At 50.7% G+C, this 14,314-nt stretch overlaps 1 protein-coding gene and 1 long non-coding RNA gene across 5 annotated transcripts in view; one reads left to right on the forward strand and one right to left on the reverse strand.

The window, feature by feature from the left end:
• LOC122479050 overlaps positions 1-14,314 on the forward strand; it is a 16,473-nt gene continuing 2,159 nt past the window's right edge. Inside the window, exons 1-2 of the long non-coding RNA XR_006296219.1 lie at positions 1-1,034; positions 1,457-1,613. This is a non-coding gene — a long non-coding RNA (uncharacterized LOC122479050). The remainder of the gene's footprint in view (positions 1,035-1,456; positions 1,614-14,314) is intronic.
• LYAR (Ly1 antibody reactive) overlaps positions 12,686-14,314 on the reverse strand; it is a 23,989-nt gene continuing 22,360 nt past the window's right edge. For all 4 annotated transcript variants that reach the window (XM_043572973.1, XM_043572974.1, XM_043572975.1 and 1 more), the window contains exons 8-9: positions 13,730-13,815; positions 12,686-13,008 (exon numbers count right to left, since the gene is read on the reverse strand). In XM_043572973.1, the coding sequence (XP_043428908.1) occupies positions 12,874-13,008; positions 13,730-13,815 (221 nt within the window). In that variant the 3' untranslated portion in view covers positions 12,686-12,873. The remainder of the gene's footprint in view (positions 13,009-13,729; positions 13,816-14,314) is intronic.

Here is a 14,314-nt window from a genome sequence, read left to right on the forward strand (position 1 = left end):
AACTTCCGCCATCGGCTCCCCGGCAGAGGTGCTCGCTGCTGTGAGGGGTGGAGCCTATGCAGTCCGAGATTTAGTTGGTGAGACTCTAGGGTAGGCTTGGCTTCTCGGCCTCAGTGCTCAAGTACGCAAACAGGATTTGAATTTGAAAACACTGAGCCTGGGCCCGGCGGAAGGTACCCCCAGCGGATTCCGACCTACGGAAGGCCAGGAGGACCAAGCTTCCAGACGCCGCCGAATGTGTGCCGGGCCGGGGTGCGAGGCTGTGCGGTGCCTCCTGGTTCCCTTTGATCTCGGCGGACGGAGCCTCCCCTGGCTCCCCTGTGTCCAAACTTCGTAGTCTCCGGCTTCTTCCCTGCTCCAGGAATCGCCCAGCTAGACTTGAAAGGGTCCAAGGCAGCCGCAGGAGGACCCTGTACCTGCTGCCGAGCCTCGGGCCTGGCCCCTTCCTCTGGGATGGATGGGCTTGTGCGGGAGATAAACCTCTCCGCGCCTGTCTCCTCTTTGGCACCGCGGGGGTTACACCTGCCCATCCCTGGATCTGTAGTGAGGTTTAAGTGGGAAGCACCCGTATGTGGTGCATGTTAACCCCCGTCTTCCGAGTCTGGAGAGCTATAGCCCCGCCAGGAACATGGGAGACAAGTTTGTTCTGGCCCAGAAAACTGCGTTTTCCCCCTCACTCTTGCTCACCGACCGAAAAAGACTGTGTCCCTAACTCACGATTTTTCTCCGTCAGTAGTCCCGTGAATTACGGTCCTTCCCCTGCCCTACGTGTCACGTGTTGAGAAGTTTGGGGCTCAATCATTGAAACGTTTACTGAGCACCTACTGTTCGCAGCAAACTGTTAAGACACCACGCTCCACACTAGAGATAAACATGAGTAAGACATGACGTTGCACTGGAGGAGCCCCTGGACCAAAGATGACCCCAGAGACCTACCACCACCTAGTTTAGGGCTTATAAATGTAGAGAAGAGTTTTGTTAATTCAGTCAACATTTTCCGAGCCACTGTACCTGCTAAAGTGCCGAGGACAGAGGTGAGTTAGAAACTCAGGGAGGAGACGATTTCAATACGAGGCCATAATAGAAATACTTTGGGAGGGGGGAGAGGGGGAGGGTTATGGGAGCACCAAATAAAGGGCGTTGCCCTCTGCTGGGGTGTGTGGGGAGCAGGGAGAGTGGCTTGAGGTGAGTTGAATACAGGAGTGGATAGCCCAGTAAGCCATGGAAGTCAGTTTGGTTTGGTAGGCACTCTGGTATCTTCTATATGTTGTTACGAGTATTTGCAGAAGAGATGTAATAAATATTCAAGAAAAGAATGGCAAGTTTCTGCCGGTTCATTTCTTCAGCCTTTCTAGCAAACTCATAGGAGCAAAGGATGTAACAGCTGGGCAGATCATATGGCCTGTCGACACAATACCTCCTTTTTGTTTGGTTTTGTGTTGCCTTTTCTTTTCAGACTCCTCAAGAACCAGGGTTCATCAGCTCAAAGCCACCTGGGGTCTTTGCCCTCCCCTCTTCTCTCTCTTCAAACAGGGGGTTTGAAGCCTTGTCAACAGGAAGTGAATTCCTCCGTATCACATACAGTCTTCTGTTGATTGTCTCCTTGCAAAAAGGTCAGTGCTGGGTCTCCCTTGTAACTGAATATTCCCCGGAGCATCACAGCTATGCCCGAGTTTCCATATGTAGTACGTTCAGGTCAGATCCGGTTTCCCCTTTGATGGTTTCAGGGCCTTTGTATTTGGATCCGAAATCCTTTTAGCCTTCTTTCTCGGGTATTATTAATGGCACTACTGCTTACCGTGTTGATGGTACTCAAAAGCAGGTTGGAAAAGGTCCAGTGTTTAATGACCACATCTTCATTGCTGGGGCCATTTAAGTAAGTTCCTCAATGTGTGTTCTGTGTACCCTAATAACGGATAACTGATAACGGAGTGCTACCAACCGAGGGATCTCATTTTCAATGTCAGTTACTTATGGGGAAAAATGAAATTGACTGCGACCCTTCCCAGCTCTCCTTAGTAACGTGGTTAAGTCCAGGGTGTTTATAGTCCGTTGAATCCCGGCTGCATCGTGACGGGTCCTTCGGCAAGTTATTTGATTGTTCTAAGGATCAGTTTCCTCATCTGTGACACAGTAGGTACCAGAACGAAGATACGTGTGTACTGATTGCTTAGCCTGGTGCCTGGCACGGAGTGTGCATTCAAGCAGGTAGTTAATATACACTACTGCTAATGTGTGCTTCCCAGGCCTTCCAGATCCTGCTCACCTCCTGGTCCATTCGTTATTCCCTTCTCCTTGGGCCCCAGATAGGATTCTTGTTGCCAATTTCCTTTTGCTTGTGCTCTCCCACCTGAGCGTGGGCAACAACCATGCCTTAGCAGCTCCCCAGAGCCTGGCAGGTAGCAGAAATCCCATTACCCAGTTTTCAACTTGACCCTTGATCACAGCTAACTGGTCTTCACTGCAGACACACATCCCTTCCTCTGAGAAGCCCCTCTCCCTCCTTTCTGTATTAGTTCTGCAGAGTTCTCACGAGGCCGACCCTGTCCTAGTGGAGGACACAGGGCCCAAACCAGACCCGTCAGCCCCTGGGACTTAGGCTGGGGCTGCTGGGATGGTAAGCTGTGAGGTCAGTGTGGCCTCTGGGGCTGGCACCATAGAGTCCCATGGAGGAAGCCCACCTAGGGAGGAAGCTCTGAGATGTACGCCAAGCCGAGAGGTAGCATTTTTGATAGCACTGTTCCAACTCCTGACTCCAGCCAAGGCCTGGTTAACCTAGTTAAGAACACGAGCTCTGGGGGTGTCTGGGTGGATCAGACGATTGAGCATCCTACTCTTGATTTTGGCTCAGGTCATGATCTCATGGTTCATGGGATCGAGCCCCGTGTTGGGCTCTGCACTGACAGCATGCAGCCTGCTTGGGAGTGTCTCTCTCTCTCTCTCTCTCTCTCTCTCTCTCTCTCTCTCTTTCCCTCTCTCTCTCAAAATAAATAAATATAAAAAAAAAGAGAGAGAAAGAAAGAACATGAGCCCTGGAGCCAGCCACCTAGCCCTGGCGTTACTGACTGCCATTACTGGCTGCTTCAACTTTGGGCAAGCCACTTCTCTTCTGCCTTAGTTTCCTCACTTGGAAAAGTGAGTTAAGAATGGGTTATGGACAGTATCTACTTCATAGGATTGGGTAAAGATCAAAGTCTTGATAACGTGCACAAAGTGCTTAGAACAGTGTCTGGCCCAGAGAGAGCTCTCGATAAGTCCTACCTGTTGTTACTAATCCATTGCTGAGGCATCACAGATTTCTGAGCCAAGAAAACCAAAACTCATATTTATTATTTTTTGCAGTTTATTTATTTTTGAGAGAGAGAGAGAGAGACAGAGTGCGAGCGGCAGAGGAGCAGCGAGAGAGGGAGACACGGAATTTGAAGGAGGCTCCAGGCTCTGAGCCGTCAGCACAGAGCCTGATGCGGGGCCTGAACCCGCAAACTGTGAGATCATGACATGAGCTGAAGTCGGACACTCAACGGACTGAGCCATCCAGGTGCCCCCCAATCTCATTTTTAGAAAAACGAATGCCATTTAAGTGGTTTTGTGTTACCTGCAGCCCTGACAGCAGACTGGAACAGCTGTGTTCTCCCGTCAGGTCACGTGCCTGCCCCACTGGCCCAGTGATGGGGAGCACGTCCAGGAATGAGCTCATGCAGAAGGGAAGTCAGTGTGAGTCTGACAGCGCCGTGCCGCCCCAGCAGAAGGGAAGCCCCCGGAGAACCTCTAAGGACACAGGCAGTGTGCTGTGTTGTGGGATAGGGCGTTGGGGAGAACGGCACAGAAGCCTCCTCAGGCTGCCAGTGTGTCAGGCAGCAGGGAGGTGTTCGTCTCAAACAAAATATCAGGACAGGGAAAAGGACCGTTCCTCAAGCTAGAAAGAAAAGGGGGGGGGGGCGGGGGGCGGTACTGGCCTAGAGTGGGAAACCAGGGAGGTCGGAATCCTATGAAAGCGTCCCCAAGGACTCCTGACATTTCCCGATGTGTAGCAGTTTGGGAGGAATGTTTGGATCCGTTGTTCTGTGCAAGAAAAATCTCTTGTGTTAATTGCTCACATTTAAATTGAGACTCATTGGTCGGGGGGCACCTGGGGGGCTCAGTCGGTTAGGTGTCCGACTTCGGCTCAGGTCGTGATCTTGTGGTTCGTGGGTTCGAGCCCCGCATTGGGCTCACCGCTGATAGCTCAGAGCCTGGAGCCTGTTTCAGATTCTGTGTCTCCTTCTCTGCCCCTCCCCACTCATTCTCTCTCTGTCTCTCGCTCACTCGCTCTTTCTCAACAGTAAATAAATAGAAAAAAAATTTTTTTTTAAATTGAGACCCACTATCAGGCTTGCTCACCTAGAGAGCTGAGGTGCGTCCTGACCGACTACCTCCCAGATGCCCAGAGTCCTCTAGGCTGTTAACGCCAGTCTCGTCATTGACATGATCTGAATCATGCAGTGCCTAGAATTGGCCTGTTAATGGTGTGCATGTGATCTAATAAAACAAACTCATTTTTTTTTCCTTTTAAGGAAGCCCCATATATTTTTTTAAATGTTTTATTTATTTTTGAGAGAGAGAGAGAGAGCATGCAAGTGGGGCAGGGGCAGAGAAGGAGGGGGACAGAGGATCTGAAGTGGGATCCACACTGACAGCAGTGAGCCTGATGTGGGGCTTGAACTCACGAACAGTGAGATCATGACCTGAGCTGAAGCCAGGCGCTCAACTGAGTAAGCCACCCAGGCGTCCCCCCCCCATATTTTTAATACAATATTTTGTCTCATATTATCATGCATTTCCAGTAAGTAAAGAAACTTAGATGCCCTAATTTATCAAGAAGCCATTTCTTGAAAGCTTAGTTAGAAGAAGGGATACAGGATAAATATACTCAGAAATCCAGTAACCACAAAGTACATAAATTGCATAAAACCATGAAAAAGCCTTTCTGGTCACGTGATCCATTGTGGAAACCACTTGGAAATCCCTGGCCTGGACAGTTTTTTAAAAAGCTTTACAAAGGGGCGCCTGGGTGGCGCAGTCGGTTAAGCGTCTGACTTCAGCCAGGTCACGATCTCGCGGTCCGTGAGTTCGAGCCCCGCGTCGGGCTCTGGGCTGATGGCTCAGAGCCTGGAGCCTGTTTCCGATTCTGTGTCTCCCTCTCTCTCTGCCCCTCCCCCGTTCATGCTCTGTCTCTCTCTGTCCCAAAAATAAATAAACGTTGAAAAAAAAATTTTTTTTTAATTAAAAAAAATAAATAAAAAAAAATAAAAAGCTTTACATGGAATATATTTATAATGATGAGCTAAATCATTAGTGCTAAGAAAAGGCAGGTGGAAATGAGGCGGGGGAGGGGTCCTGACCAAAGGAAAAATTTGACCAGGAGAGAAAAACTAAGTTCTCAAGGCGACACCAGAGTCCAGATCCTGATTCTACTATTTGCTATGTGACCTGGGGCAAGTCACTTAAGCTCTCTGCATCTCCTCATCCACGAAATGGGTACAGTAACACTCCCTTCCGAGGTTTGTTGAAAGATCTGTGAGGTGGATAGATATGGATACAGCGGCAGATATAAAGGGCTTAGCGTTGTGCCCGATATAAAGGATGAAGACTCCGTAAAAGGGAACCCCTGTTATCGGGGAAGGACAATCTCGGCAGCCAGGAAAGGCAGCCTGGGAGTGGTCAATACCAGTGGGGCAGCAGCAGCTGGTAGCTGGGCAGCCTTGAAGGGGTGAGCCTGGTGGCCTTCCCGTAGGAAGAGGTCAGACTGTGGAGCGGCACAGACTGTGGATGGCCGACCGTGACCAGCACCTTACATTCCCTTGATACAAGGATTAAACTATCCGTTTGGTAGTTTCATTGGAATTGCTGATTGCAAATCCCTAATTTGTCAGAGTTGAAAGGCCCCTCAGCTGAGCTCGGGTCTCTGCGGGTAGCCTCGCAGCTTATGCGATGGAGCGTGGATTTGAACCCAGGCAGGTTTGGCCTCAGAGCCTGAGCTCCCATGCTGAACGGATTCTGATGACTCAGTGTCTCAGGACATAAGCTACAGGGGAGTCAGAGTGCCCGGGGCTCATTCTTGCCAGATGCTGGCTCCAGGAGGGGAGAGTGTGGTGACCCACCTGCCCCTCTCCCACCCACACGCACGGCAGACATTGCTAATCAACGGCAGCGTTTCTTACCCTCCCTGAGCGCCAGGGGAGGGTCTCCAAATCCTGAAGAACCCAGAAAATTACCCCCGATTGACTCATGTGAGCGGGTCAGATCCCATCTGGTTGTGGTACCTGGCGTGGAGTCTCCGGGCCTGCCAGACGGTAGTGCAGAAATGCGGGCTGGGGGTTGCTTGTGTGCTGGTAAGAATCTGCCTGTCATTCCTTAAGAGACTCAACACACCAGTCCCGATGTTCTGAAAGTCCCAAAAGCACATTTTGCACAGACCCCAGAGGGAGCTCCCACCTCCCCCCCAGCCCCGCCCCCCACCAACCTCAGGAAAGTGGGGGTGTTACAGGGTGGTGCTGGAGGGTGACTCCTCACTCGCAGGGGGTCATTGGACTCCGTACCCCTCCTTGGGCATCACCCCCAACACCACGGCCACGGCCCCTGAGGAATCCTCGCGTTAGACAAAACAAGAGGGAGGAAACTCCAGCCTTCCCAGATTGGCGGTGGAGAGCGGGTGGGGAGCACCGTTTGCGAGGCCACATCACGAATCACAGCCCCCGGGGCTCTGACGAGGCTGGAAGGAGACCTGGTACCACAGCCGGGCACCGGGGACCCTCGAGATCAGTGCCTGCGGTCGTGACAGTGGTTTGGAACCCCCGGTCTCCTTAACCCACGATTCTCAGACTCTTTCAACTGTTCAACCATTGAACAGTCCCAGAGACTTCTCTCAGATCGTGGGATGCCAGGTGCTTTCGTGGAATATCATGACATGTGGACAAATTAGGTGAAAAATAGCCGAGCGCTGTAAAAGTTTCCACCCACTCTCCTAGCATCTGAGCTAGAATCGCGTGCATGGTGACAAAAGCCAAGAGGCTTAAGATCTTTTAGGCAGAGACATCTTAAAATTGAAAACGTTTTGTTGCCTTTTTTTTTGTTTGTTTTTTTTTGTTTTTTCTTCTGACACCTGGAAGAGGGATCGCCATTTCCATTTTAGCTATAAAATAGCTCTCTGTTCAGGATGAAATTTGTCAGAGCAGGGCTACCCTATAACGTTACCATTAACATCCCGACGCAAACTCAATGCCGGGTCCCCAGAGCAGTGCTGTTGGAAACTACCCAGGGGAGCTGAGGCTTTACCTACCTTTGATCTACGGTGGGGAAATCTAATATATGGACCACCGAGAGCCTGCAGCCCAATTCGGCCCGAGGTCACCAGGAAGGCAGAGCAGCAAAGGTAATGTTTCAGGAGCTCACAATACCCGCTCTGTGGCCAAAACAAAGGCCTGACCTTCCGAGCCACGTCTGACCTTTCAACTCTGACACATGTATTTACTCAGCAATTACAACTTAAACTACCAGAAGGGCGGTTCAGTCATTTATATCAAAGGGAAGGAATTAAATAAAGCTTTCCTGGATCCCGTAACAAAACAGCTGGGCCGAGCTTTGCACTCAAAGAAACTTCTCTTGCCACCAGTGGATGTGACTGCTTTGTACCCAAGACAGAGAGTTAGAAGGCAGGTCTGAGCCCAAATTGCAGAAGTTGGAAAACCTAATAAGCGGGCTGAGCAAGATCTTGAGTTTCTGTAAATGCTAAGAGGGCAGTGGTAGATTCTGTAAGAGGCAGAAACTGCTGTGCTGCTGTGACCTCACTCAAGACCAGTCTGCTGTGAGAACTGGGAGATGTCGTTCTCTACAGCGTGATAATCTAGCGGTGACCCCCAGGGGCTTTACTTAACAGCACGGGATAACAGAGCCATTTGGAGAAGAGAGACACAGAGGTGGAAGTTTGCGAGGTGCCAGACCTCGGTGCGCTTTCCGGCAAAGCAAACTCACGTACCCTCATCCACTGAGGGAGGCCGTGGAAACTGGTGAAAGCATCCTGGAAAAGCGCCGGGCTGCGCGTCGTCAGGGTGACACGCACCCGACGAGTGCGTGATCCCAGCAGAAAGGAGGAAGTACTGTGTCTGCGCCCGGAGCCTTAGAGAGGATGCCGATTTCGTCGGGGGACAGCAGAGTGTGGCATCAGCAGAAGAATGGATCGATGCTGTGCATCACAAAGCCGGCGCAAACTCCTACTACAAGGCAATGTGGCGAATCTCACGGAATGTTGGACGAAGGAAGCCAGACACAAAAGGCCACGTGCTGCCGCGTGATTCCTTTTACATAAAGTTCAAAACCAGGCCTGGCCGATCCATGCCGCCCGAAGTAAGGATGTGGCTGCCCTCGGGCTAAACAGTCTGTCTCTTTGAGTTGGGCAGTCACGGCTCGGGTGCCTGCACTTTGTGAAATTGATTGGGACTTAGATTTTTCTACCTTTCCATATATATACTTTAGTGGAAAGCTTACGTTAAAATCATTCACTCATCTAGGTTTGTTGGGCAGTTTTATGATCGCATCTGTGTCCTGGAAAATGTTGACACATGCATCGTAAACCAGAGCGTCACTTGAGAACTGAAGCAGACCCACTGGTCTCACGCGGCCATGCTGCCTGATTTGGCCGCTGTGGCTCTTCCTGCCGGGCCCAGTCACTTCGTGCAGCAAAAGGCCAGGCGCCTGGAGGATGGGGCCCGTCCCCCGGAGCCAGAGCGTCGGACCAGCCTTGGTGAACCTTCAGGTACTCAGGAAGTATTTGCGGACACCTACTATGTGCCAGACAGCTGTGTGCGGTATTTTAACTCCACTCTGTCTACCCGGGGAGGTCAGTACAGCAGGTGAAACCCCCGAGATTCAGAGGCCAAATAACCCGCCCAAGAGGGGCCCTTGGCTAGTAAGACACAAAGTCGGATTCAGCGCAGGTCGGACTCTGACACAGGGAGCCCCGCTGACAGCTGTCACCTCATGCTGCCTCCCCCACGGGTGGGGGTGGGAGCCTGCAGGTGACAGCAGGGGCAGTGGCAGGAGGAGAAAGGCCACCTAATACAGCAAGTTCCAGAACCACTCCAGCGGGCTCCCCACCCCAGGCCCACATCCAGTATACCAGTACACCCTCGGGACGTTTTACCGGGCTTGCCTCAAGGCTGTTCGTCTCCCCGTCCCTAGAGACAGCGTAGAGCCTGGCCCAGGGTGGGCCCTCTGGAATGACCCCTTTAGTCCCTGTGACTTATCACGGTTTCAGTGACAAGAGGTGCAGAACTGTAGGCACCGGGGCCAACGGGAGGATTCAGGTCCAAACGCATTTGTGAGGAAAAGCAAGCATCAGTGCACGCAAGACAACGTCCCCCAACAGAATCCCTTTAAATGTGAAATCCCGCCACGGGCTTGTCAGATTTCCTCTTCTGACATCGAGAGCGGCACAGAGGCACGCTCTCTGTTACCTATCAAATGTGAAATAGAACGTGCCCTCTTGGGCTCACTGCCTAGAAAAGAAATGTAGAAGGCCTCTTTTAGCCATCTCTTGAAAGCTTGGTTGGAAGAAGGGGTAAAGGCTGAGTCCGTGCTGAGCTCCAGTAACCACAAAGGACAGGTAAATGTATAGACTATGCCTTTTCTCTTACTTTGGACGCGTCTAGTAATTGACCTTGTTTCCTTCCACAAGGGAGGACATTACAATCTTAAGAGCGCTGTGGTGTCACGGTTCTGTATCCAGGCACAAGTCAACAACGTACAGTTGCCTACTTAGTGCTGGAGTCCAGCTTGGTCTGGACAAAAAAGAATACCACCAGCCAGGAGGATCAGTTTTCAGCGGTGGAGTAAAGAAGGGAGATGCCTCTCCATAGCTTTCCCTGATGGAAAGGAATTGGATAAAACCTCTGATCTCTGAACACCTCCCTCATTCAGCTGCAAAAGTGCTATCCAAAAACCAACAATCTGTATCCAAGACTGGTTCCTCCCCCCACCACCCCCGCCAATTCCTAGAGATCTGTTTTGGAGAAAGACAGGTAATTACAGGCTAGTGAGATTCTCCAAGTAAATTGTTTCAGTGGGACCTGGGCAGCTCAAATTTTAACTCTGAAAGAGAAACGATATGTTTAGAAAGATGAGAGCGTCTCAAAGGTATCCGTGAAAGTCTGCGGCCCGTAAAAAGGCTATTAACCTTGACTTTTAGCAGCGTATTCTCAGAAGCACCCTGTGAGGTGGGTCTAAACAGAGAACTAGGAACGGGGTCCCTGGAAGCCCCTTTCCTCAGAGGGGTCACCTTCCTGCACCACGACAGCAAGCCACCCGTGCTCGCCTGAAGCAAAGCCAGTGAGGAGAAACCGGAGTGATTTGGCTGTTTTTAATCGTTCTCCACACAAGTGCCCTCTGCCCTCAGCGGCTGCTTTCTTTATTCTCTGGCTGCTGCGTCAGCCCACGTTCCTCACCTGACCACAAGATGCCTAGAGTGCCTGATGTTAAGGAGGGCCCAGCCTGGGACAGTCACGCATCTTAGAAGATACAGCCCATCTTCTCCCAAATCCTGCTGGTAAGCAGCATCACGGAAAACGGCTGTGCACACAGCTGACCAACGCCAGGCAGGCCAGGAAGGCAGGTGTCAGATTCGAAAACCACAGTGTGCCAAAATGCATCCCTGGCAGGTTTGGGGATACCCAAGGGCCCGACCCGGCAGACCTGTGTGGACACAGGCAAGAATCTGGTAGAATGCAAACGTAACACTCGACTTGGACACAGTGAAGGGGTAGAGCCAGACACAAATATCATTAGATCTGTTTCTAAAGTCCCTGGGGCTCCAATATTGTGTGAGCCCAGGTCAGGCAGGCAGCTGCCCAAACCAAAGGGTGGTCCCTGCGCAGGGACCTCGGGAATGGTCTGCGGACTGTGTTTGTAGCCAGACCCATGGGCACAACTGCTGCGCATTTGGGGAGCCCTTCCCACCGCCCGCTGCACGGTCTGCAATAAAGACCTCTCTCCGTGACACGGACCATCAGAATCGGAACGGCTGGCTTCATCCTCATGGAGCTCGAGGGAACTGAGGTCACCTCCTCTGGCCCTGGTGCATGGGCACTGTGCTAGCCTTCCGGAACAGCAGCCAGCCCCATCACTGCTCTGTGCTGCCAGCCAGTTCTAACCGGAGAACCTTGGGTAACAGCTGACAAAGGTAACAGAAATGAGGACCCTCCCGTGGCACGGGTTTTAGTTCATTTTGTCACGTTTGTCCAAGTTTGCCTTAAATGCATCCTGGTAAAACTGACGGAAAATAAACATCAGCACAGACCTTGAAATACTGGGGAGTTTGCACTTCAACGTGGGACTCTGGGGAGTAGGTTCGTGCTGCGCCCCCCACTGCGCACAGGGAGGACAGGAGCAGGAAGTGTCCTGGACTGCACTCAGGAGTCAAGGCTGGGCTCTGCTCTGTCCTTGAGAATGTGGCCTAGGTCATGCCTCACTTTCCCACTTTCCCCTATGCTCTCCAGAACATCTAAAGCTTCTCGTGGCTCAAAAATTGTTACCAATAACCCCAACAGGAATGTATCTGCTGGCTTCAGGCAAGGTGCTGTGTACTTTACATAAATGAGTTCATTCATTCACAGCCCAAGAGGAACCTTTAGCATCCTCACTGTCTAGATGGAGAAAGTGAAGTACAGAGAGGTTAACTATCAAAGGACCAAGCGAGTCCAGGAGACAAGCAGACTCCTCTCATCCGGGGACTTAGAGGCTCAGACAGCATCTGTCTGCCTTTTTGGCCCCTCTTCCTGTTTATCCTCCCCTCCTAAGCCTTGTGAAACTGTTCCACGTTCCATCCTTGCTCTCTCCTGCAGTAGGAGGGATTAACGACAAATGTAACCCTGGCTAAAGGTACCACGCTCGCCAGCTTTTAAGGGACTTGTGGGCAAAGCCTACTCGAATATCAGCAAGGGGCACAACACAGCTCTCCTCCAGCACAGCACACTGGGCCTCAGAATACCAACTCTGAAAGCATCGCGATCCACTCAGAGCCCCAGGACAGCGACACAGCTAAGTGATGGGTTCCGGGTCAAGTGAGTGATTTCCCTGCATGTGGTCACAGGCCATGCTCCCAGTCTGTCTCGGGCTGAAGAGGGACAGGGCCACGGTGCAGACAGGCCAAATACTGAAGACTGTCGCTGTGATCATTTCTGGACAAGATACTGTTAACTTACATGTTTTAACAACACAATAAACACACAAAACCTCTAATTAAAAATGTAGAGAAGCGCTGCAATTAAATACTTTTTAGTTTAGTAGTAATTATTTTTGGCTTGTCACATTTTTAAAAGATTTCCACATAAAAGCATTTGTTTTTTTAAGCATGTGTAACTGGATAGAACCAGACATGGGAGGTTAATTTCCGCTCTGCTGCTTCTGCTTTTTTTTTTTTAAAGTTTCTTTGCTTTGCGAGAAAGAAAGTGCAGGAGGGGCAGAGAGAGAGGGAGAGAGAGAGAGAATCCCAAGTAGGCTCCCTGCTGTCGGCACGGAGCTCAAAGCGGGGCTCGAACCCACAACCCTGGGATTGTGACCTGAGCCCAAGTCAAGAGTTGGACGCTCAACCAACTGAGCCACCCAGGCGCCCCAAGAGTATTTTTTAAAGTACAATAATTTTCACCACCACAGATTTTGAATTTTGGATAAGAATATATTTTATTTTCTCATAAAAGTTCTACCAAAAATAGACTTTTTCTGTAACTTAAAAATACAGCTTTGAAAAAGCAATATTGGAGTTGTTGTAACTCATTACATGTTTTACAAACAGCAGTGAAAAAAAATCAACAGAATGGATTCAACTTTTGAGTAGAAAAACGTTCATTTCAAAAGCTTGACTTTGTCCTTTACTAACTTGAAGGTGGGGTTCTTGCTGATCTTCTTATTAAAGATGGTCAGGAGCTCCTCTTCCGATCTGTGGTGTTCCTCTGTCACCGTGTAATACTGAGCTAAAACCTTCACGGGAAGAAACGATCATCAAGTGGGTGATGTGTCCTGAAAATGTACCTCAGAGTTCTTCCTTTAACCCAGAACTAGGCCAACAGTAAAACAGAAAAGAAACGCAGGTGCCGGTGACACGGGTGTGTCCTGCTCGTGGGTTCGCGCAGCTGTTTGCGCAGCACCCGCACGTGCAGCCTGTCACACGTCGACACAAAGTTAAAAGCAAACACAGAGGAACCACCGCTCTGGAATAAGCAAACGACGGCAAGACATCAAGAACAGTAATCCCCAGGGGCGCCTGGGTGGCTGTCGGTTGAGCGGCCGACTTCGGCTCAGCTCATGATCTCGCGGTCCATGAGTTCGAGTCCTGCGTCAGGCTCTGTGCTGACAGCTCAGAGCCTGGAGCCTGTTTCGGGTTCTGTGTCTCCCTCTCTCTCTGACCCTCCCCCATTCACGCTCTGTCTCTCTCTGTCTCAAAAATAAAAATAAGCATTAAAAAAAAAAAATTTTTTTTAAAAGAATAATAATTCCCAAATTTAACACAGGCACCGTTCAGGCTAAGGAAGTGTGAAGGGATGGGGTCCAATTCCCGCCAGTCCCGAGGGGCTACTGAGCCGCTGGAAAATCACTGAGATCCACATCTGTAGTGTTTTAGATTAGGAAAACCAAGAACTGTACATCCTGAAATAAAGAAGTGGCTGTCCCCAGCTTCTGCACCTGCGTCTGTGCGCCATACCTTTTTCCTTAGCTTTTTGATTGCTACTTCGTTGTCCGGGGCCTGTTTCAGAACTGCTTTAATAGTTCCCTTCCAGTTGAATTTACCTACAATATGAAGAGTAATACGTAAAACATTTTGTTTCGGTGTACTGCCAGAGGGATAAAGCGACCACGTGGGCGACATCTATTTGTTATCCGGGAAATGAACTAATGACCCTGACCGTACCGCGTAGCAGGTGCTGGACCTGTCCGCTCGCAGTGGCCTACAAGCCTGACTCCCCTTCAGGACTCGCTCTCAGAGTGAGCGGGTCAAGTAGGCATCCCAAGTACCATCAACTTTACAGGTGCCTGTAAAAAGGCACGGCTGTATCCGATGAACTCACAAGTGTCCCTGAGGGTCCGCCAAGATCACGGGGCTGGCCAAGCATGGTGAGCAAGACATAGAGGAACAAAGGCAGCTCAGCCTCGGACGGCAGAGGACAGCCACAGACACAGGCTGTGACACCGGCTATCTTGCAGGCTCAAGTCTCATCTAGGGGACTTGTTTCCGGAAAGATGCAGCAGGTGTACTTTTGCCTGTTCTGTCTGCTGAGAACAGCCAAAC

Source organism: Prionailurus bengalensis, chromosome B1 (genome assembly GCF_016509475.1).
Source record: "Prionailurus bengalensis isolate Pbe53 chromosome B1, Fcat_Pben_1.1_paternal_pri, whole genome shotgun sequence".
Taxonomy (NCBI): Eukaryota; Metazoa; Chordata; class Mammalia; order Carnivora; family Felidae; genus Prionailurus; species Prionailurus bengalensis.